Below are 24,483 nucleotides of genomic sequence, written 5' to 3'. Positions count from 1 at the left end.
GCATGATCAATTGATGGGTAACAGGGACAAAGGAGGCAAGATACTCAACACACATGCAATCACATTCAAGAGAGGAGTAGTGCCCTGACTGACACTTGTAGTGTAAGCTGAACTACAATGGGAGTTCTCCATATTAGCATAATTAGTGTAGCTATTCTCCACAGTCACAAAATAGGCTTTTTCACAGGCATCAGTGGAGGATACACAAAGAGAGAACAGGTAAGCCAAAGGGTGTGTTGCTTGTGTGACATAAATGTATGATCAAATTACATTTCTGATGAAAAGTTCTTCAATTGATCACTGGTGAAAATAATATAAAAAACCTGCTCATGTTTTAAAAAGGAAAATAATGATAATTTTATTGAAAAACAGATTAAGGAGAAGACAGGTCTCTCAATGCATCCATGAGGGCAGAGGTGGACAGTGGTGGCACGTTCTCACATCTGTAGAGAAGGATCTTTGGCACAGGTTGCAGCTCGTGTTTTCAGAGGTCACTGCTTGTTTCTGTTGTCAACACGAGTCTTCAGTAAAACTTTTTTAAACTTGCATCTTTCTTAGTCCTGCAAAGAGGGACCAGAAGGAACAGAGGTGTGTGTACATTTGAGAAAATAAACACAACAAAGCAGGCATTCAGTGACTCTCAATCCGCATGATGAGCAAATGTAAGACTATTGCTGGACACGACATCCTTGGTGTGGTTTTTCCCCCCAAATTCTTGCCTTCAATCCCTCCTGTTTTGCTGACTTCGTTTTTGCTGGCCTTAGGAATCTGCATACTTTACCACTGCTAACCAGTGCTAAAGGGCTTGTGCTGGCTCCCTGAAAAGTGGTAATATTGGCTTACACCCCATAGGCACATTTCATTTACTTGCAAGTCCCTGATAACATGGTACTGATGTGCCCAGGGCCTCTAAATTAAATTGTACTAGTGAGCCTGCAGCACTAATTGTTCCACCCACTTACATTGCCTTTTAAATATGGCTTAGGCCTGCCATTGCAGTCTGTACATGCAGTTTTAAACTGCCATTTCGACCTGGCAAAAGTAACACTTTCCTAGGTTTAAACCTTCTTTTTTAATACATATAAGTCACTTCTAGGGTAGGCACTACCCAGCCCATAGGACAGGGTGAGGTGTATACTACTTGAAGGCCTATCTCTTCCATGGGATAACATTGGGTTAACTTATTACAGCTAATAAGTGAGGACTTTCAATGGGGATGTAATTAGGAAGATTCCGTTTGGTGTCTGAAGGATTGTAATTTTAAACCCTCTTTAATGGTAAGGTCAATCAATCAGCATTTGTATAAGCATTGTGCATTGTGGGCGCTGTGGATGTGATGTTTTCACAAAAGAGCCAAGTCAGAAACAAGCAGAAAGAGGTAAAATAAAGGTCAGAAACGAGCAGAAAGAGGCAAACTAAAAGTCAGAAGTTAGCAGAAAGAGGAAAAATAACCGGCAGAATGAGCAGAGAGAGGCAAAAATAGAGGGCAGAAGTGGAAGAAAAAGGCAGAAAACCAAGCAGAAAGCAAACAGAAAAGAAGGGGGAAAATGAGCAGAGGAGGCACAAACCTAAGGCAGCAGGGGGTAGCAGACTGTGGGTAAGCGGGACAGGAGAACTGTTGCAGGGGGAGCTGGCATGAGGACCTGCTAAAGTTGGATTTTAAGTCACAATTCTAAAAATGCCACTTTTAGAAAGTTATCTAACTAAGGGGATGATCCCGTTCAGGCAAGGAAGGGTGGGACCAATACTATATATGCAACACTAATACCTCTGCTACCATAAATTTCACTTTTTCGTAGGATGTATAACCCATATACATCCAGACAGGCAATTTATTTCCTTATTATTTTGATTCTGTGTGTTGCCTGGCCTTACTCCCTATTCTTTTTCAAAGTTTTTCTTATGAATCTGTGTATAACTTGTTATTTTGGATCTCGGATCCATAACAAACAACCTATGTGTAAACATCACACCATAACACAAACATACATATGCCATGTATTGATTTCTCTGTCTTTTCTTTTTCTTATTGTTTAAAGAAATGTTACATATATTGTGTGTGCAACTAAGACATCATCCAAATTATGTTATGTTAATTATAGCAATAAAGAATATGTCAAACCTATGAGGGACATCTTTTCCCAGATATAGCGGGAACAACTTACTGATGGCATTGTTATGCTTTTTTCTTTCCATCAGGCATAATGCGCTCTGTAATGATTACATACATGAACATGCAGGTCACACGATTTTCATTTTTCAATTTTCCACTTTCTTTTCCATTACTCTTCACTTTTTGTTTTGGTATATACTTCGTTTGGGCCATCTGCACAATTATATTGGCTGAGAGGGAATAGGGACTTCTCACATGGGGGTAGAATGGCATCACTATACCCATCTCACCTCCAGTTGGCCACGTACATTTGCACAGAACTGGCAATGGCGACCTTATCAGAATGATTCGCTCACATGGAAATCTTTTACAAAAATATGATCCAATTGTAGAAACAGTACGCTGGACGTGTTTGTGTTTTATAGCTAACTGTTTGTAGATGCATTTCTGTGCATGTTTTTAACCCTTTCAATACGGCCGATATAGTTCGGAACTGATTCTCCAATACCTCCCCTAGCACGGGCCGCTTTCGATCAACTAATGTGTCATTGTTATGCGCCACGCCTCGATCATAAGCACCGGACTTGGGAGGTGCGGGTTTGTCGCTCTGACCGCGCGCGCTCTTGAGAACGGGGGCGTAACACAGGCCCCCGCAGCCCCCGCAGTGCGGGGGGCCCCAAGCTCTCTGCACTGCACTCTGGCCAGAGCGCTCCTGATTGAGCCTGGAGGGGGCCCCTCTTTGTACCGTGCAGGGAGGCTCCCTCAATTTTCGTTACACCAGTGGGGCTCCCGTACACCAGCGCTGATGGAAGTATGTTAACGTCTACCTGGGGGAAACCGATTAGAATATAGTGATTGTGGCCTATTATATTTATGGGAACATCATTCAGTCAATTTCCAACCATATTTGATAGTCAGTATAGCCTAGCAACAACGTTGCAGGGCTCTCTTATTGCCGGTTATCCAAGAATATTGGGGTGTGGTGTGGCTCACTGGTTAGAGGCGGCAGACCCGGAAGCAGAGGTCGGTCAGGGACCAGGGTTCGATTCCCGACGCGGCAGGGTCTTGGGCCAAGGTCAGCGGACTCGATAATTCTCGCCTCGGTGCCTATTCTAATCATGGATCACACTCAGCAACTCTGGGCACTAGCTTGCTTAATCTCCACTTACGGCCCCACCAGCACCGGGGATGCTTGTCTTCACCTTGGAGATGCCCAGTAAGGGACCATCTCACAGGGAAAGCCAGGATGGGTTCCCCAGCAGTACACAGCGGCGGGACACTCTGCTTGAGTAGCTGAGTGCTCAATAAAACACCAGATAACATAACATAACATAACATATTATCAAGCCAGGCGATAAAATTATCGCCGCTTTGGCGGCAAAAAACTGCTGCTAAAACGGCGATAATGGGCTTGATAATATGCTCTATGGAATTCCAATTGAAGCCCGTGTTAGATGTGAAGGACATCTAACATGGGCTTCAATTGGAATTCCATAGTGCAAATCATCAAGCCCATTATCGCCGTTTTAGCGGCAGTTTTCTGCCGCTAAAGCGGCGATAATTTTATCGCCTGGCTTGATAATATGCCCCATTGAGTCTGGATTTAACGCATGTTTTGCACACACTGCATGTTTTTCGGAGTTACTATTCCAGATTTTCAATGCTCGATTTGTACGTTTACTATTTAACTTACGTTGTCGGGTACATCGATTATTTACATGTCCCCAACAGTATTTAACCACTTGTCTCATGATTTGATTTGAACATTTAATGTTTGACCTATGTTGTCGGCGGGTACATCGGTTATTTACAACATGTCCCCAACGGTATTTAACTACTTCTCACATGATTTGATAAACTGTGGTTTTGTGTATACAGTTATGAACATTATATCACCATGTGGTAATATTAGTTTCTACTAATACAGCTGGCGACGAACCACTTACATTTTTACATCATTTGTATAGGTATGCATAATTGAATGCATACCTCCACACTTTTCTGGACAGTTTTGGTAACGCCTCCCTGTACTTGAATGGGCTCATCCATATGTGGTGTAAACTATTGATTTACATTCAAAGGAAACTTCTGCATTCCGAATCCACACACCGGTGGAATGTCATTTATGTATCTATGTGTGTATTTATGGTTATGTATCATAATTGATTCTATTTTCTACACACCACAGAGTCCTGTACTTGTACTCACCCTCACTCATATACCATCTCCTCTCTATAATAATAGGACAGATATCGCATCTGGTCTTGCATTGTGTTTAATATTTTTTCTTTTACCAGACAGGCTATTGTGGGAACTGTACCACTCCTAGTACCGGGCCAAATGCATGTACTATATTCAGCTGGACTATACAATTTTAACATCTGTTTTACCCTATTAATGGTATGTACCCGCTCTTATGCTCTGATTCCCCTCTCACTATTCTTTTTTATATATCCAACATTTGTATATATTCTTTGGTGTTCACTTTTTCAATTTTTTTCTGGGGGTCTGGAGCTCTGTTGACACTTCTTTTCCTGTCTCCTATCTCTATTGCTGATTGCACTTGCCATAGGTTGGGTCAATGGGCAGCACTATGGGTGAATGTAAGGTCATCTAGCCTTTAGGAAAATACCCCACACGACAACCGGTTGCACAAATTGTGTTCTATGAATTGTGTTGGACATCATAGGCACTATAAACTTCAAATCTTTTTTATACCAGAGGGATGAATAAACATTTGGTGGCTCAAGCATTTCAAAACCACCTGTGGTTGCAATTTCACCATTGTAGGCAATGCATGTTTTTAAATTTCACTTTGTGGTGTATGACCTTGTTCTATGTATAGTCTTTGCTTTTTTGTGCATACATTTATTTTTATTGTCAAATAAGGTTTTAAGTCATGTTTGTCAAAATGTCACTATGTAATGTCTTTTTTATTCAAAAGGTTGTACAAAAAGAATTGTTATTGTGTGTTAGTGTATATTCATATATGTTCTACATGTATCATATTTCAGCCCTGAAGAAGACCATTTTCTATTGGATGAAATGCGTTGGCTGCCTTTTGCAGTATAGTTAAGAGGTACCAATAAAGAGAAGAATACTTCTGGATTTATGAACTTTTCTTAGATAATTGTTATTCTTTATAAACATTAATATTTTCAACGTGGAGCGCCTCTGGTCATAATGTCTATAAAATGTTCCCTTTGGTAGGGTAGCATACTTTGGCCAGAGGGTGCCTGCAGGGAGTGCACACCATATGATAAACATCACTTAAAATAAGTTTTAGAGATATAACGGTGGAGGTGTGGCAATTTGATGGCCTACTGCCCTCTTGTTTTTCCGAAACTATTTTTCATCCATTGTTTTGATTTTTCCAAAATTAATCTAAGTCTGTTTTGCTAGTTGTTTCGACCCAAAACTTGGGGAAACCATGGATCTAAATTGCCTAAGCTCAGGATGGCTGATCATAGGGTGCTGTGTTGGCTTAGGAGGCTGCCTGCTTCCAACAAGTTTAGCAAGGCAAGCTTGCTGAAGTCCATTAGGGCCTGGGCTAGGGTAGCTGAGGAGATTCAAGGTGGGATTGAGGGTGTCCCCCCCCCCAGCCTCACCCAGGAGCATGGTGTGGATGGTGCCTCTACCATTTTTTCCCAGTGATAGCCTGGTAATTTCAGATGGTGGGGGTACAGGCTCCCCTACTCAGGAACCTCCGCTGTCCCTTGCAGAGAGACAGCATGAGGCCCAACTAGCTTTGATATCTTTGGAGCAGAGGAAACTGGAATTGGCTGAGAAGTGGGAGAGGGAGGAGGTGACAAAAAGAAATGGTGGAAGTGAAAATTATGAAGAGTTTAAGATGTCCAGGGGTGGCTGGTTTGACCACAAACTTTCCAAGGGTATATAGTACCGAGGTACACAGAGGGGGATGACACTGACAAATGATTGACTGCATTTAAAAGGGCCCTTGAGATGTGGGTGGTCCACCCCAAGCATTGTGGGAACGGATTCCAGTGGTTGGAAGAGATAGGCTCCTGATGCTGCAAATTCTTACACTCACATGAGACAATGTTTAGTTGAGAAATTTGGTTTAACCCTAGAGCAGTACAGGGTGAAGATCAGAGACACCCAGAAAGGGAGTACAAAGTCATGGGTAGAATTTTTGGACACCTCACAGAAGCGACTATAAGGCTGGATTGTTGGCAACAATGTTGACACATATGAGGAATTGTTTAATTTGTTCGTGAGAGAGCACATTTTGACTCATTGTGCTGAAGAGAAGGTATGCCAGTACCTAGTCAACTCAAAGCTTACTAGTCCTAGAGACCTCGTCAAGGCACCTGATGAGTGGGTGAGAACCGGATTTCCACTCAGTGCCAGGGGGTGACCAGAAGAAAGGAAGACAGGTTCCTGCTCAGGAGAAAGCCCAGGGAAAGGAAGGTCAAAAGCAGAAGGAGTCCTCCAAAGACCCACAAAAACCTCAACTAGGACGGGGTCCCAAGCCAACCCAAATTTAAAGGGCGGGGGTATGAGAAAAAGAACGGTAGGTTCCTTGATCCCCCAAAGGTGGATAAGTGCTATGACTGTAACCAGCCAGGGCACAAAAAGGTAGATACGGTCTGCACCAAGAAACCCCCCACTAAGGGGCCATCCCCAGAGGGGTTGGCAGATGGTAGAAGCAACCTTAGTGTCCCAGGGTGGTGCAAATATTGCAACCCTTCCTGCCTTACTTCCAAACATAGATAAGTACAGGCAGTGGCCTAAAGTTGATGGGGCTAAGGGGGAGGCTATCAGAGACACAGGGGCTAGTATAACTATGGTCCTGGACGAAGGACTGAGGACGCGTGTACATGTAGATGGGGGAAAGGAGGAGACAGCTAGCGTGCGGTGGGGGGGTGGGTGGTTGGGGTTAGTGATATGATTAGAACCTACAGGGACTACGCCAGGTTTGCAGGCGCAGGTGGATAATTTTATACTTCTCATTCATAAACGTATGACTGTAACGTAGACTGGGGACTAGTGCAACCTCCAATCGAAGTTGCGATCATGACCGGACTATTGTATATGATGTTTTATTGAGACGCCGCCGGTCCTCCGGGATGTCGGCTAAATGGCCATGTAAGAGATAACTTAACTGCCCGACTGGACGGCAGAGTCCTCCCACTGCTACGTGGATAGTCGGTGGTCTGCCCTGTACAATTCCTATACGTAAATAAAGGTTTTTGAAAAGTTAAAAAAAAAAACTATGGTCCTGGACAAGCTGGTGCCTCAGGGGAAGTTGCTACTTGGGGAGTTTCACCAGTTTACCTATGCAGACAGGATTACCAGGCTCCATCCTATGGCTATGGTGGATTTGAAATGGGGAGGTGTGACAGGCTCTAAGAAGGTAGCTGTGTCTCCTGTGCTCCCAGTCCAATGTTTACTGGGCAATAATCTCAAAGCATCTGAGTGGTCAGTGGTGGAGAGACGTCTCCATATCAAAATATTGGAGATCCCTGAGTGGGTATGTGCTGTGACTAGGTCACAAACTATCCAGAAGGGAAAGGCTGGACACTTGGACCCTGGAACAAATGGCCAAGCATCCAAGAACAAGGGCAGTGGGCCTGGTGAGCCAGCCCAGGCAACTCCGGAGGTGAAGGAATTTGACCCTCATGGGGAGGATCTGGCCTCTGAGGTAGGGACTCCATCCCTGCCAGAGCTGTCAGATTTGGCAGAACTGACAGGAACAGGTGGACCCTCCAGGGAGGGGTTCTGCAAGGGACAGATAGACTGTCCCACCCTTGAGAGCTTAAGGCAGATTGCCTCTAAGCAAGAGGAGGGGGATGACAGTGGATTTCACAGAATCTATTCGTAAAGATGGACTGCTTTATACTGAGGCAGAGATTGGTGGTGCCCCAGAAGTACAGAGAGTTCATCCTGATTTTGGGTCATGATATCCCCTTGGCAGGACATTTGGGACGGACATTTGGGACAGACAAAGACATGGAACCAGTTAGTGAACCATTTCTACTAGCTCCACATGTCTGAAAAGTTAAAGGTGTTTTGTAGCTCCTGTGTCACCTGTCAGACCAGTTGCAAGGCAGGGGGCAAGACAAAGTCTCCCCTAATACCACAGCCAGTGGTTGGGGTTCCCTTTGAAAGGGTGGGGATGGACATTGTTGGTCCCCTGGACTCACCTACTGCATCAGGGAATAGGTATATCTTGGTGGTAGTGCACCAGGTACCCAGAGGCAATCCCTCTTAAACCCATAGATGCTCCTGCAGTGGCTAGAGCACTGTTTGGTGTGTTCACCAGAGTGTGTTTTCCAAAAGAGGTGGTGTCCAAATCCAAAATTCAAACTATTTTGGATTGAACAGCTCCTGTTACCCAGATTCAGGTCGGACATTCCTTTGACTGACTGGGTACTATAGAAGGTTGGTTCAAATTTATGGGAACGTTGTGGGGCCCATAACAGAACTGACTTCTAAGAAGAGGCCAATGAAGGTGGATTGGATCCCAGAGTGTCAGATGGCTTTTGACACTGATAGCTGCTCCTGCCTACGCAAAGAAATGTGTGGTTAAGACAGATGCTTCAGAACAAGGGATTGGGGCACTGTTGGCATAGTTAAATGAAGAGGGCCTTCATCAGCCAGTCGCCTTTACTAGCAGGCGACTTCTTCCCAGAGAGCAGAGGTGGAGTGCCATTGAGAGACAGGCTTTTGCTGTGGTTTGGTCCCTGGAAAACTGAGACCATATTTGTTTGGGACTCACTTTCATGTTCAAACTGACCACAGGCCTCTAAGATGTCTCATGCAGATGAGAGGGGAGAATCCCAAGCTATTGAGGTGGTCTATCTCCATACAAGGAATGGACTTTACAGTGAAACACAGACCTGAGCTTGCCCATGCCAATGCTGATGAACTTTCCAGGTTTTTCCACGTAGCTGAGGAGGACTACCTGGGTGTAGGTGTTTTGTTTGGGTGGGATGGAGTAGCGCAGACCACTAGAAGGCTGAATATTGGATTACAGACAGGAAAGTCTTATAACTTCTTTTTTTTATTTCTTTTTTTATTCCTTTTTATTAAACATTCGTCAGTTCTAATCTAGAACATTACATCAATCAGTGGTCGATAGTACACAGCTGTTACCATATCTCACAGTTCTTAGTTATAGCAGTACTTGTGGTTGAACCAGTAGTTTTATTAGAACCCATCCAACATGCCCAGATCTACTCCCCCAACCCACCTTAGGAACCAGGTATCTCTCACCCAACCCTGTACATTTCCCATTGATGCCACACCTTTTCCCATTTCTTGGGGCAGCCTCTACTTTCATAAATCACCTTTTCAGCTGCACAACACCAGTCCATGTCAATCTTCCATCGTGCCACTGTTGGCGGTTGGGTGGCCCCTCAGGCCCCGGCAATATTCCTCTTAGCCACCATTGCGGCCACGAGCAGCCACATTTTTCGATACTTAGACCATGTCTGCTCCCCGGACACGCACAGCATGTGCCACCGGGCTTCCACAGGAACTGATTGCCCAACCACCTCTGTCATTATCCGTGTCACCCTCTCCCAAAACCTCTGTAATATCGGACATTCCCATAAAATATGGAAGAAGGTACCCTTTTGCTTACATCCCCTTTGACAATCCTCTGTGAGTGTGCGTCCCATCTTAAACATGAGCATACTTGTGTAATAGGACCTAAGTAGTAGGATTCTTAACTGTATGAGCCGGAACCTTGCCCTAATGGCAACTTCTCTAGGGCTTTGCACTGCCTCTGTCCAATCATTGTCTTGCAGCAAGCCCACTTCGGATTCCCATGCCTCCCGTAACTTCAGGAGAAGATCCGGAGAGTTATTAATGATCTTTCTATATGTGCAGGACAGTGCTTTTTCAGGAATTGGGTCTAGTTGCAATCTGTCCTCTAGCGGGCTATATTCAGGAATTTGCTCCCCCTCCCGGAGATGTCTGCGCAATGCGTGCGTCAGTTGCAAGAATCTCTATCTTTAGTATCCGCTAGTTGATATTCCTCTTGTAAGTCAGAGAATGGGATCCCAGCCTGTCCACGCCATACATCCCCCAGACGGGCTATGTCAATTAGTTTCCACTTACCGAAACCTTGGAGTCTGCCCACTTCTCGTAGCATATCACTATCCCACAGCGGGGTCTGGTCCGTCAATCTGTCATGCCAGCTCAGAAATCTATTGGCTCTCGTCCACACCATTCAATACGATCCGTGTATGGGGTGGCATGCTTTCTTTTCTATCCCATTGGGTGCACCAAGATACATCCTGGTCCCCATCGCCCAATGATCCACTCGGTACGCCGGGTCACCCCTGTCCGAGAATACCCAGTCGTTGACTACCATTAGGTGCGAAGCCCAGTAATATTTTTTAAGGTCTGGGATGGCCAAACCGCTGTCATACACTCCCCTCTGTAGTTTGGCCAGTGTGATCCTAGAGCCCCCCCATCTCACAGTAGCTTCCTCAGTTCACTATCCACGTCCCTAAAGAAGTTGTCGGGTATCGGACATGGGGAGTTCTGCAAGATGTACAATAGTCATAGTAGTGACATCATTTTGAAGAGAACTGCTCTTCCCATAAGAGAGATCGGCAAGGTCCTCCAGTGAGCGACATCTCTCCTCAAGGGGTCTAGCCAGGAACTCCGCGTCCGTTTTGGCTATTTGTATGCCCAGATATTTAAAACTATCTTTAACCTGCAATCGATAGTGGACCGTTTGATAGTATATTCAGGAGTGACTTATCCCAGTTAATCTGATATCCAGAGTATCCTTCAAATAATAAAAAAAATTGTAATAGACGGTTGATCGTGAACTGTGGTCGCGTCGCATACAGAAGAACATCGTCAGCGTAAAATGATATACTCTTTTCCCATTGGTCCCCCTCGTAGATACTGGAGATCACCGGGTCCCCCCTCACCGATGCCGCAAGTGGTGGAGCGCTAGTGCAAACAAAATTGGAGAAAGAGGGCACCCCTGCCTAGTTCCATTGTGAAGAGCAAAGGATCTGGACACCGAGCCGTTAACTCGGACCCTGGCCAAGGGATGCTTATATAGCAGCTTAATCCCGGATTGAAACTGGGGACCAAACCCAAACCTCCTCAGGACTTCGAGCAGATAGTGCCACTCTATGCTATATCACTTATTTTTTGTACATTTTAGGATAATTTTAACTACAGCATGTTGTTGGATTTATCAATACCTAAGTCCTTGAATGATATTTTTCTGCAAAGCCCAGCGTTAGTTATTAATTATTAACTGAATGCCATGTTAACCTATGTGGCTGGGGTTCTGCAATGGGCAAATTGAACTGGGCAATTTCTCCAACCCCAGGGCTTATAAAACATATTTTATAAGGACCCTGACTATATCTGCAGGACACCCCCACCCCCACCCCTGGAACAACTAGGGGAGACTTTAGGGGTTCTGAGTATGGATTGCAGATCCTCACTCCACAGGGCTCCTAGCACGAAAGTCGATTTTGGAAGCACTTTACTACAATGAGGGAAGTGAAATGTGCAATTTCACTATCCCCAAGGTATACAAAACCTACTACAATGAGGGAAGTGAAACGTGCAATTTCACTATCCCCAAGGTATACAAAACCTACTACAATGAGGGAAGTGAAATGTGCAATTTCACCATCCCCAAGGCATACACAACCTATTTTATTAGAGTACTCTTTATACGTTCCTGACAAGCCCCTCCTCCACTCCTGGGACACTTTGAGGAGACAATGGGGGTACCTAATATGCCAAAATATGGTAGTATATTAATTTGTAAGTGCCCCAAACACCAAAGTCGAGTTTGGGCACAATTTGCATTTTAAAAGCAGTCCTGCAACCCAGGGCTACTTTTAAACTGAACTCAGGCCTCAGCAGTGCACACCTGCAAGTGCAGAAAGGGCTGCTGGCCTCTAAACTGCCATGTCCTATTATATACCAGGGACTTAAATATAGTTTTGATCCCCCTGTCCTATTATGTACTAGTAGGGCTTTATAGGGGAGGTCATGCCAATCATAGGGGTACCCTAACCCATAGTGAACCCTAGTGTATGTCGGTGTTTTCACTGTATTTTAAGTGTTTTTTTCAGTATAGCACTGGCCCTGGGGCTGGTTAGGCAGAGCCCAGGGACAGTCAGAGTCACTTACCACCAATACCAGTCAGCAAAAAATTGGGTTCCCAGGGCACAGGATGACTTTGCAACAATGTTTCTATCCCTAAACAATAGAAACATATTAGCTATTTAATTGGCATAATTACCATTTCTTAAAGTCAGCTGTAGAACGTCAAATTCCACGTATGACCCTATAAGGAAGTTTTCGCTAATCACATTTGGAGCAAAAACTGCATCATGAGGGAAACAACCATGACTCACTCAAAACTAGGCCATGAGGTTTATTATAGTGAACAATTAAGCCATTTACCATTTACAGTGCTATGTTGAGCATTATGGGGGCCATTTAGAATGTGGTGGATTAGCACCATGCCACTCAGGAAGAGCCACACCGCCAAATTCTGAGTTCACTGGCTTCTGATGGGGCACTTTGAATCAAAGTGCTACAGCCAACACAGCTTAACACTTTCAGTGAAAATGCATGCAAGCTCGGAACGGTATTCTCTATTTCACGCTCAATCACCATAGTGAGGGTTTGCTTCTTGAATTCAAAATGGCAATGGCCATTACAAGCAGGGAGTTTTTCTCCCAGCTCTGGGGAGCCACTGTCCATTTTACATGCCAAGGTCCTCCATGCTTCGTGAATTGGGCATGCCTACGGCTGTCTGGTAAACAGGTATTACTGGTACAGGTGACAGACAATGGAGCCAATGGGCATGCTCTGCTGTCAAGGGAATCCCCCACCTCTAAAAGAGGCATCTGCCAAACCCTAAATAAGATACTATATAAATCAACTGTAACTGGGCCAAGCTGCACAGTGCATAAATCTAAAATGCAAGTTGTACCCACACTTACATTCTTTTTAAATAACATAGGCTATGCGCTATATCACCAGTGAGGATGGAGTTGGCTTGCATGCATGTACGTGTGCACAGTGTTCACTTCAGTTGGAACATAAGTAGCAAAGTCACTTCTATGATGTATGTGTAGTAAAGCCAGAGGCAACATATGCTGCAAGTATGACTTTTATAAGGTTGTCATTTTCCTGTCTTTTGAGTAAGCAGAATCCACTGGTGCCTTCATATCCTTCCCTACAGTCGAAACCTCTTGAGACTCACAGCACCTTAAACACCTCCTTCTCCAGGAAACGAGCCTACCTCCTTCCACCCTTCAAACCTTTCTGTGATCACAGCCTGTAATGCTTCATCTGACTGCCAATGGGGTCTACTGACACATGCCCTCTTTGGTATCTTCTAGGGCTGCAGTGGACTGGCTGCAGTGGACGTATTTGGACAGAGAAGGCACAATATTGAGATCTGTATTCTGTTTCAAGACTATTGCTCTCTGTTGGAAAAGCATAATCTATCCAACTGTCGCCATTCTGCAGAAGAGGGTCTGCACTTATGGTGTTTTCTCTATCGCTGACCTCCCTCACCCACTTTTCCTCCTTTGAGGTTGTGGTATTGAGACTGTCTCTATACTCATTCGCTCAACATCTCTGGCTGACTCATGCTTTCTTCATACCATGAAGTTTTGAAATATGTTTTGAGTACCAGACTAATCTGCCTAGTACACCCATGGTTTTTTCTCCAATTTGGTCTCATTGTTTTCAATTGTTTTCGAAGGCGTGAGACCGCAGCCCCATCCCACTCGAAGGGCCATTATGTTGGCAATGTATGGTCCACCACCAGGAATATTTGCAAGCCACCTCGGGAATATTCTGACAGGTTTTAGAACAGCAACACAATTGAACCATTCCATGTTATAGGGGCACAAGTGTACGTCCTGTTATACAGCATGTCATTTGTGATAGCATGCCAAAACATATATATCAGCTACTCTACATTATAGCAAATAAGTTGTCTTTTAGCAGATTAAATACAAATATTGCAGATTTTAAAGAAATAACCCTCAGCAGTAAGTGTACATCCAGCCATCCCAAAACATCAGTATGAATTTGCACTGCTATCATTTATGCTACAGAACTATGAGGTGTTAGAACAAGAGCAAACGCACCCACAGTAAGCTATATCATTAAAGTTAGGCAAAGCTCCACCCACATGTATATTTCCATAGTAGACTGACCTGTACATAAGATAACACATTGTACATATGGTTTGCATCAGAAGGAACAGTAGAAAGCTGCCGCTGGACACACAAGAGGGCACCAATGGAGCTGCTGGGCACAGAGGTCTATGGCCATGCGCCTGCAAGAATTGAAATAGCATGAATAGCGTAGACTGTGTAAGGGAAGGTTTTAAATTGACTTGCTAAACAGTGAAACATGTTAAACATATGCGAATGCGCGGCCACCTCAGAAGCGTAGCCAAAAACAGGCTTAAAGGGCTCTGGGCACCCTTTGGCCCACAAGAGACATGGTAAGCTCCTGTGTTCCTCACTTCCCTTTGGATGGAAAAATATTTTGTTTATATAACTGGGTTATTAATGTCCAATAGAACCAAAAGACTTCATGGAAAATAAGCATGATAACTCCCTTGTACAGTGAACAAGGTCAGAGACGAGCACACTTAAAACTGCCAGAAAAAATGGTGATGTTCCCAATATCCCTATGTAAGACCTATTGACCTGAGTTAAAAGGTGGCACTCATTTATGGGCACTAGGACCTATTTTTCACCATCAGACTTTGACCCAGAATAAGACAGAGAAAAATAAAAAGCGGGAAAGAAGAGAGAGGAGAAAAAGGAATTAAAAATACAGGAAAACAGTGACAAAGGGAGAAAGGGAGAAAGCAGGGATGAAAAAGAGCCTTCAAGAGATAAAGATGCAGGGTGTTAGATGGACAAGGTAGGAGGTGGAATCAATACTAAGCAGCCTTGGTATTTGGCAATCTCGATATTTGGCATCTCCAGAGACAGAATTCTGAGGGAAAACTATGAGCTCCTGCGGCCCGATTATGTATAGGGTGCCCTTTTGCTGTTTCTGCCCAGTGAGCCCTATTATATAGACTGCGCTGCCCCCAGGGCAGGTACGAACTCGTGATGACCTGGGAACAGCGCATTCAGGTGAAAAACAGAGCAGCCGTTCCGTGTTTCACTGTGCAGGTGGCAGGCGCCTGCACTTTTAAAGGGGATTAGAGACCACCTTGCAGGCAGGTGCAGTGAGTGCCTGCACCCGCCTGCAAGTGGCTGTCTAGGGGATCCACAAGGACACCCTTTACCCCCTTCAGAGGACTACAGATAGGGGGCGCACTCATACTCAACACCATAGCCTCCCTCAAGAAAAACAACAACACCCACGCCAAGAAAGCCAGATGGTTTACCACCGAACTTCAAGAGTTCAGACGCACTTGCCGCCGCCTCAAAAAGGCCTGTGGGAACACCAAATCCACAGAAGCACACAACAACTTCAGAGCCGCTACCAACACCCACCACCAACTCATCAGAAAAACAAGGAAATAAAGCAATTGAAGACAGAATCTCCACACACTCACACAACAGCAAAGAACTCTTCAACACCATCAACGATTTTGCCCAACCCACCAGTGAGTCCACTGACATCCCTCCCTCACAAGACCTCTGTGAGAAACTCAGCACGTTCTTTCACCACAAAATCAAGAGCATCTACGACAACTTCGACGAAGACAACCAACACACAGAACCCCCACCAACCAACACCCAGAAGCCAGCGATTGACAACTGGACAGCCCTCACCACTGAAGACACACTGAAGAAGATGAAGTCAATCTATTCCTGGGCCCCCACGGACCCCTGCCTCTACCACATCTTTAACAGAGCTGCCGACGCCATGGCACCCATGCTCCGCCACACCATCAACCGCTCCCTGGCGACTGCCTTGTTCCTAGACGACTGGAAACACACGGAGGTCAACCCCCTCCTGAAGAATCCCTTGGTGGACCCAACCAACCTCAAAAACTACAGGCCCATCTCCCTGCTCCCATTCCCTGCGAAAGTCATCGAGAAAACCATCAACAGCCATCTCGCCACATTCATCGAAGAGCACAACATCCTTGACTCCTCCCAATCCGGCTTCAGAAAAAACCACAGCACGGAAACCGCCCTCCTCGCCTCAACAGATGACTACCGCACCCTACTGGACAAAGGAGAAACAGTAGCCCTCCTCCTCCTCGACCTCTCAGCGGTGTTCGACACAGTCTCCCACCACACCCTTATACGCAGACTCCACGACTCAGGGATCCAGGACAAGGCCCTCGAATGGATCTGCTCTTTCCTCTCCAGCAGAACGCAGTGGGTCAGACTCCCCCCCCTTTCCTCTCGGACCCTGCACCAACCACCTACGGAGTCCCTCAGGGGTCTTCCCACAGCCCTATGCTCTTCTACGTCTACAGGGCTACGCTCGCCCCCATCGTCAGAACCTACGGACTCAAAATTGTGTCATACACAGACGACACCCAACTCATCCTTGCCCTAACCAACGAACCCAACACCACCAGACATAACTTTCGAGAAGGCACAGAAGCCATCGCCAAATGGATGAAAAACAGCTGTCTACAACTAAACACCAACAAGACGTAAGTACTCATCATGGGCCCAAATGCCAACACCTGGAACGACACCAGGAGGCCCCCCGCCCTCGGACCCTCGGACACCCGCCCACACCCACTGACCACGCACGCAACCTTGAAATCATCCTGGACTCCGAGCTCAAAAGGGACGCCAGATCAACTCTGTCTCATCCTCCTGCTTCCACACTCTCCTCCTCCTACGTAAGACCTTCAAATGGATCCTCCTAGAACTCAGAAAGACCGTCACTCACGCCCTGGTCACCAGCAGACTCAATTACGGCAACCGGAATAAACAAAAACCTCACACGCAAGCTACAGAACATCCTGAACGCCGCCTCAAGACTGGGCCTCAACCTGCCAAGACACTGCCACATCTCCCAGCACATGCGCACACTCCACTGGCTCCCCATCGAGGCATGAGTCACTTTCAAGATGCTCACCCACGCACACAAGGCCCTCCACGACACCGGACCAGCATACCTGAACAGCTGACTCAAATTCCACGCACCCCAAAGGACCCTACGATCATCCCAGCTCTCCTACGCTGTGGTCTCTCGAACCAGAAGAACCAGATCGGAGGCCGCTCCTTCTCCTTCCTCGCGGCCAAAGCCTGGAACGCCCTTCTGCTCCAGCTCAGGCAGACAACATTGCTTCTCATCTTAGCAAGAAACCTCAAAACCTGGCTCTTCGAGGGACCCCCTCCTTGATGTAATGGATCCTGTGCCCCCACCCACCCCCAGCACCTTGAGACCCTTACGGGTGAGTAGTCGCGCTTAACAAACGCCTGATTGGTCGATTGATTGATAGTGCGCCTCGTAACAGCTTCTTTGCCTCTGCGCCCGAGTATACAATACGGTGCAGGCGCAGAGACAAGGGGATTCCCTCATTTACATGGGGTCATGCTCCCATGCAAATGAGGGAACACTCTCTTGAGAAAGCACTGGCGCTATATGTGCGCCACCACTTTTAGAATTACAGAAGGGAACGCACAAGCATCTGCAGCCCCTTCTGTAATACCAAGATGCCCCGGGAGCGCACAAAGTGGGCGCAAACGCCCATTGCAACCCCAGGGCACTTTGTGTAATACGGCCCCTGGTGCTTATTCTTTTATAAAGCAAGCACTGAAAGACCCAAGACAGAAATCAGGTGAGATGGTAAAAACTATGACTGGCACTGGTTCTTCTTTCTCTCCACTCATAGCCCAATGCCAACACCCCCAACGACTTACCGGGCTCTTCACCAGGCTCTGGAGGCTCCTCTTGACCACGTCAACGTGTTCCTTGATGTCAGAAATACTGCTTTGGGGAACGGTGCTGGATCCAGCGGATTGATGCATCTCCTTTGCTTTTGCGGCGATCTTTCCAATGTTGGATCTGTGAAGGCCAGATGAATGAGATGTGGCAGCCCTCTGACATAAAACCAGACCTTGCTGTGTACAAGACAGATCTAACTTGGCATTCAGCTTACAGGGTACAGGGAAAGTTGGACACAACTTCAGACCTTAATAAGTACAAGAAAAACTATGGCTTGACGCCAGAACTAAAGAAAGCTGTGGCATCACACTGGGCCTTGATGAAATAAAATGGGAGCAACCAATGTGGCGTCAGACCTTCCTAAGAGAACTGGAACTGTTGCCACTTCCATTTTATAAGAAAGGCCGATCTGCAGCATCAGTAGGAGGTAAAGTGGATTTAAAACTTTAGCAAAAAGAATTTACCAAAAGGCTCTAGCCAGCAAACATAGTGCAAGGCAGAAAATCAATTGTATATCTCTGCATATAGATTGTTTAAAGAAACATTACACCATACAGATTAAAAACGACGCTATCAAATATCATGGTCAATTAGAATGAGCAGCAATTACTCTATTCAAGGACAACTAATGTGTGCTCAGAGAGAAACAGTCCATAAATGGGCACTTTTTGAGCAAGTTTGATGCTAATTTAAAATAAGCCAACAGTGCAACTATGCGAAGCGATTTAAAGTGATTCTGAAGTCAATAAAGCTCTAAAACAAATGCAAAAGCAGTGCACACCAACAGAGATCACATTAGAAAGCAGCCCAAATAGAAAAGTCACAGAATCCTACTGACAGCACCATGTATCTATTTATACTGTTTCAAACAATACATGTTACGCAGAACAAAATGCATTCCTGCCAACTTGAAGAACAATCTCACTGTGTGAGGAGGGTGCAGGCCGCATCCCGAGAAGAACCTACGAGGCACATTTGGCCTCCATCGCATCCCCAAGCCCCCTCCTCCCAAAAAAAAAACAGGCATTGGCATAGCCAATAGGACTTGCCTTTGGGACCTTAGAAGTGTTTAGCCAGAGATATTGGCTTTGCCATTGTGTTCAAGTTATGTTCTAGAGCATTGTGGCTGCTGTGCAGCATGTTGAAAAGCCCACAACGAAGTGTTACCCATGGAGAAATGTTACACAGAAAAAAGGTTACCCATAGAGAAGTGTTACACAGAAAGGAGTTACTCTCAGACATATTACTCAGGAAGGAAAAGTAACCTCAAAGAAACGTTATACATGAAGGAAAGTTACCCAAGGAAAATATTACACAGGAAGGAAAGTTACCCATAAGAAAAGTCACAGCTGAAGGAAATTTACTAATAAAGGTCACACATGAAAGATGGTGTTTCCCATAAAGAAAGGTTACACATGGAGAAATGTCAGCAGAAAGGAAAGTTACCCATAAACAAATATTACACATGAAAGAACGGTATCCTTAAAGAAAGGTTACACATAGAGAAATGTAAACAGAAAGGAAAGGTAACCTTAAAGAAAGCTCTATACACCGAGGAGAGATACTCACAAAAGTACACATGAAGAGATATCACCCATAAAAAAATATTATGAAAGAAAGTTAGCTTCAAAGAAAGGTAAAATGCGAAACAGATTTACCCATAAAGAAATGTAAAACTTGAAAGAAAGTTACACAAGAGGGTGTGTGAAAAATGTTGTGATGATCGGAACACACAAAGGAACGTTATCCATAAACACATGTTGCACTTGAAAGAGTCACGTGGTTTCAATTGTCCACTCAAAGAAGTTGATGTTATGTTATTGTTAGTTGTGTTTCCACAACATGGATTCTACTTTTAGCATGCTGTCTGAACTGATACCCCAGACCTCTTGCAGTGGTGTTGGTGCCAGTGTCCGAAGGATGCGCTACCAAGGGTCTAGTGAACGTGTCCATGATGGCAGATTGAGTCAGTCAAGAGTCAGGGGATATGAGCTTCTGCTGAGCATGAGAGCATGCCTGCACAGCAGCGCTATGAACCCCCACACCACTCCCATCGCAGCCTTGGAATACAGAGGGCTGGAGAGCAGCTGTTCCCTGGGGCAGGGAGGACACACGGTGCAAGAGGAGCCCGAAAGAGCCCTTTAAAGCAGCACTGTGACCAGTGGCACAAGGAGTCTCACAGGTCCTCCCTCTGGGGAGAGGGCATGCGCTCATAGCCTAGAAATGGCTCGGAGACTTCACTCACCTGTCGCATAACATCTAGGACACATGCACTGACTGCTTCAGAGGGCCTAACAGGTGTGAATCAAGGCAAGCTAAGAACACCCAGTCTGCACCTGCTCTAAGGCGCATAGAGATACTCGGGGGTACACTCTCCGATGCAGTGACTTGAGCTGGCAAAGGATTCTCCACGGATATTCACAATGCATGTGTAACCTCAGCACTGTTGTGCGAAAGGAAGCCGGGCATGTAAGGCAGGACACTGAAGCCAGTAAGGGAGGCACTCCGGACCTCTGCTCCCACACGGCACCTGCTGATCCAGCCCGTGCTCCCCATCCCCAGCCAGGTGCTTGCTCTCCATCTACAAGGGACAGGCAGAGGGAAGGGAAGCGGGGCAGGTGTATCTGCGTGCATCTGAATGTGTGCCCCAGGGCAAGCTTCCCCCTCAGAGTTTCCACCATCACCATGAACTGAATGTGATAAAGGGTGGAGGGGACTGAACCTGGTCATAGTCCCCAGAAATGGTGTCAGGGGGTGAGGCGGAGGATGCAGGAAACAGGGGAGGCGCTGTCACCCTTCTAGTTTAGAGTCAGTGTAGACCGACAAGGAAGCTGAGAGTACACAGGGGATTAGGTCTGTCACTGGTGCTGGAAGGGACGAGTCACGCAAGACCAGGGGCAAAAGGAGGAGGAAAGTTCACGAGAATCATCAAATGAGGCAGAGAGCGGTGGATGGAGCTGGACACAACGCCCCTCCACCCAGAAAGCTTCCCACAAATTGCAGGGTGGCATTGCACAAAAATATATGCCTAGGCTTGTATTAACATGAAGCAGTGTGGGCGGGGCAGGCAGAGAGCCCCTGTATTCAATGCGTGCATAGGAGCCTCTGGTGTTTGCTGAATAAAGGACGCGTTCCCTCTCCAAAGGAGGCCATTTGTGAGAGCTGTAAAAAAAAAATAAAAAAATGCGCCGGGTGCCGTGTTTATTGAAGAACACAGGGCGCGCGTCTCTTGCTGTGGGCTGAAATGGCACAGTGTGCGGCGGCAGAAAGCATCAATTACAACAACAAACAAGCATTTAATCAGTCCAATTGCATTGCAAATGCTTACATTTCAAACTGAGCACAGCGCCACTTCATGGACAGCATGCTTGGTTTCTTTATATATTTCTTAACTTCAACACTGAGCGCAGTGTCCTTGAAGCGGGCGCTGCGCTCAATGCTAAAGTTAAGAAATATATTAAAAAAACGAGCGCGGTGTCCGTGAAGCAGTGCCTCGCTCAGTTTCAAAGATTAAAAAAAACAAGCGAGACTCGCAGAGCGTTTCCCTTGCGGGAGCAAGCCAAGGGCACCATCTGTTTGCAAGTTAATTACAAACAGATGGTTTCAAAGCTCGCTCCCGCAAAGAAATCGCCAAACGTGCACGCGTTGCCATTGAAAGCAATGCAACGCGTGCACGTTTTTGGCCAAAAAAGTGAATCGATTACAAGAGGTCTCCTCCTATGCAGCACATGCGCACTGCGTTGGCGAGACCTAAACAAAAGCTTACTGAGGCTGGTGCAGAAAACCTGGGGTGTTTTCACACCCCTTAATGGACTTCGGCAGTTCAAAGCCTCTGAAAAGGAGCTGGACACGCACTATTTACATTAGTTTTCAGCTAGTTCTCCCTGCCACCGTGTGATATCGGCTCCTCACCAGGAGACAGTGGGATTGATGGGAGCCGATATTGTGTGTCACACAGTGGCCTCATGTGAGTTGGCAGGTATGAAAGTGTAACATATTTAAATACATCATATTCACTCAGCCAAGGATTTAGGAAACAAGGTTACGTCAAAACCAAAGATTTATTTTGCTTTTGTCCAGACACAGATATCAATGTATCATTAATATACAAAACACATGTTTACATTTTGTGTAGTCATTCAAGATTCATATAATCTTTCCACCAAAACTAAAATACCAACTTTAAAACACACTGCATGGATTCATCACTTGCACAACCTCGCATCATTCTGCCTGCACGCCTCATGGTGAAGGAAACTTCACATAATAAACAATGGAACCGAAAACATTCCCCTTTGCCAACAGGCACAACCTTCAGCCTTGAAAAGTTACATTTTATTAGCTAAGGAAAGATACAGGGAACCGCAATAACACCAGCAGATACAAATTATTCGCAATATTTTTCTGTTTTACAGAGAAACTCTTTCTCATTTGTGTTTGTGCACGTTATTTAAATGCCATCAGTTAGTAACACAAAATTAATGTCAGGTCCATTTTTATTTTTGTTAATTAGCGTTCTCAAATTGTGCTCCAACAAGACTTTCGACCTTACTGATAGAACAGGAGAGTGGGCTATCAAGATATTAAACCCTAGAGGGAAAAGACAGCATTCTGACATGACATCAGATCTTACTGAGACAAGAGAAGTGCAATTTTCTTTATAAAACTCTTGTTATTGCTTTTGCCAAAGTTATCCCTTGATACATGAAGGAATCAAAAGTAGTATCATGCAATGAAAACTTGAAAGGAAACAACATGCTGAATTCACACTTATTACCACACCCCCAATTTGCATGTTTCATTCATTACAAAACTATATAAACTTCTTAATTTTGAGAGCCCATCAAAGGCTCACGCTTACCATTTCATACCCCCTAATGTCAATTTGCATTAAATTGAAAATGGTCCCACCAAGATTCTGCTGTGCTTGTATACACAACCCCTGGCAACGTATATGGTTTCGTCCAAATTCGAACATCAATCCTTGCCCTTCAACCAAGCATCAAAGGGCGGAGCTAACTCCGATCACCAGGGTTAGCAATGTTGTGTTTAGCTAGTAAAGTAGCCAGTCCCACTGAGAAGAGTAGTTTAAACTAACACCAGACATTACTGCAACTGGGGGCAGATGTACAAACATTCAGATTTGTGAGTCGCAAATTGCATCGAATTGCGACTCACATATGTGAATGTACAACAGTGTCTCAGACACTGTTTGTGATTCCCAATGGAGTCACAAATTGTATGCCTCATTAATATTCATGAGGCAGTCGCAATTTACGACCCCATTGGGAATGGCTAGCACTCACAGGGATGGGGCCTGCTGGGGTCTGCAGATTACTATGTTGGTAACTGCTTTTTTAATAAAGCATTTTTTTTTTTAATGCAGCCCGTTTTCCTTAAAGGAAAACGGGATGCATTTATTTAAAAAAGAAAAATGAAACTTTTCAGTTACATTTTTTAAGGGCAGGCAGTGGTACCTGAGACCACTGCCTGCTCTTAAAAAATATTTTCACATCCATTCACAAAGGGTAAGGGGTCCCCTGCGGACCCCTTCCCGTTTGCGAGCGGCTTATCACCCTTTTGAAAAGGGTGGTAAACTGCAAGTGTTTTGCGACATGGCAGTCAGACTCGCTGTTAGGAAGAGACGCCCTTGACACGCCCCTTCCTAATAGCGAGTCGCAAACCATATTTTGCGAGTCGCTAATATGTTAGCAACTAGCAAAATATGGTTTGCACATGGGGCTGACCAATTTTGCGGTCGCAAACGGGCTAAATTCCCGTGATCGTACATCTACCCCTAAGAGATTTAAAAAATACACTGAAATGACATTGAAATAGAAGTCAGTACCTTAGTAAGACATTAGACCTTACTGAGAGGACAACACTGAAAAATGATATCTGACCTAGCAGATGGCAACAGACTAAAAAGAGTTAAGATTAGAAGACTCTACCATGGCATCAAATCCTTAATGAGACAAGATGAAAGCCCTCTAAAGGCGTCATTAGACCCTGAATGAGAAAGAACCACTACAGAGCAGGGTTCAGTGGCTTCCTAGCATCTGATTGGGACCTGACATGCTTGGCCAACACCTCGTACTCAGATCTGAACAAACAGACCATTCTGGCGGCTCGAACTTCCATTCTTCCTAAGAAGAAGGAACCAAGCAAACTTGGAGTGCAGCAATTAGGATTCCACCTACACAGACGTATAGCAATATTGGTATCAAAACTATCTAATGATCCATGATAAATGCATCTGCACCGCTTTACGTGCTTCATTATTACACGCTGTGAGTGTCCAGGTTTAGTCCTCAGTACAGGAGAAAAAGGGTCAACTTGCTCTGTCTGCCTTGACTTCTCAATACTGGGGAAACAAATGGTCCAAATGAGGTACCACACATCAACATGAACCGAATGATTCTGCATCCTTTGCGGTCCATTTCTCTTTTCCACACTCTATAACCTACATGTGTGTCCCGTCAATCTGAATAGATCAACTG

The 24,483-nt window shown here is 45.4% G+C and overlaps 1 protein-coding gene across 1 annotated transcript in view; it reads right to left on the bottom strand.

Annotated features, from left to right (window-relative positions):
• Positions 1–327: 327 nt before the first annotated feature.
• Positions 328–24,483, bottom strand: part of LMAN1L (lectin, mannose binding 1 like) — a 245,955-nt gene continuing 221,799 nt past the window's right edge. The window contains exons 11-13 of the mRNA XM_085646314.1: positions 17,959–18,103; positions 14,311–14,432; positions 328–560 (exon numbers count right to left, since the gene is read on the bottom strand). Coding sequence (XP_085502440.1) covers positions 524–560; positions 14,311–14,432; positions 17,959–18,103 — 304 coding nt within the window. The 3' untranslated portion in view covers positions 328–523. The remainder of the gene's footprint in view (positions 561–14,310; positions 14,433–17,958; positions 18,104–24,483) is intronic.

The sequence above is a fragment of the Triturus cristatus genome, chromosome 3_1 (genome assembly GCF_964204655.1).
Source record: "Triturus cristatus chromosome 3_1, aTriCri1.1, whole genome shotgun sequence".
NCBI lineage: Eukaryota > Metazoa > Chordata > Amphibia > Caudata > Salamandridae > Triturus > Triturus cristatus.
Note: the sequence above shows the minus strand (reverse complement) of the source record. Positions and strands in the feature narration are given on the sequence as shown.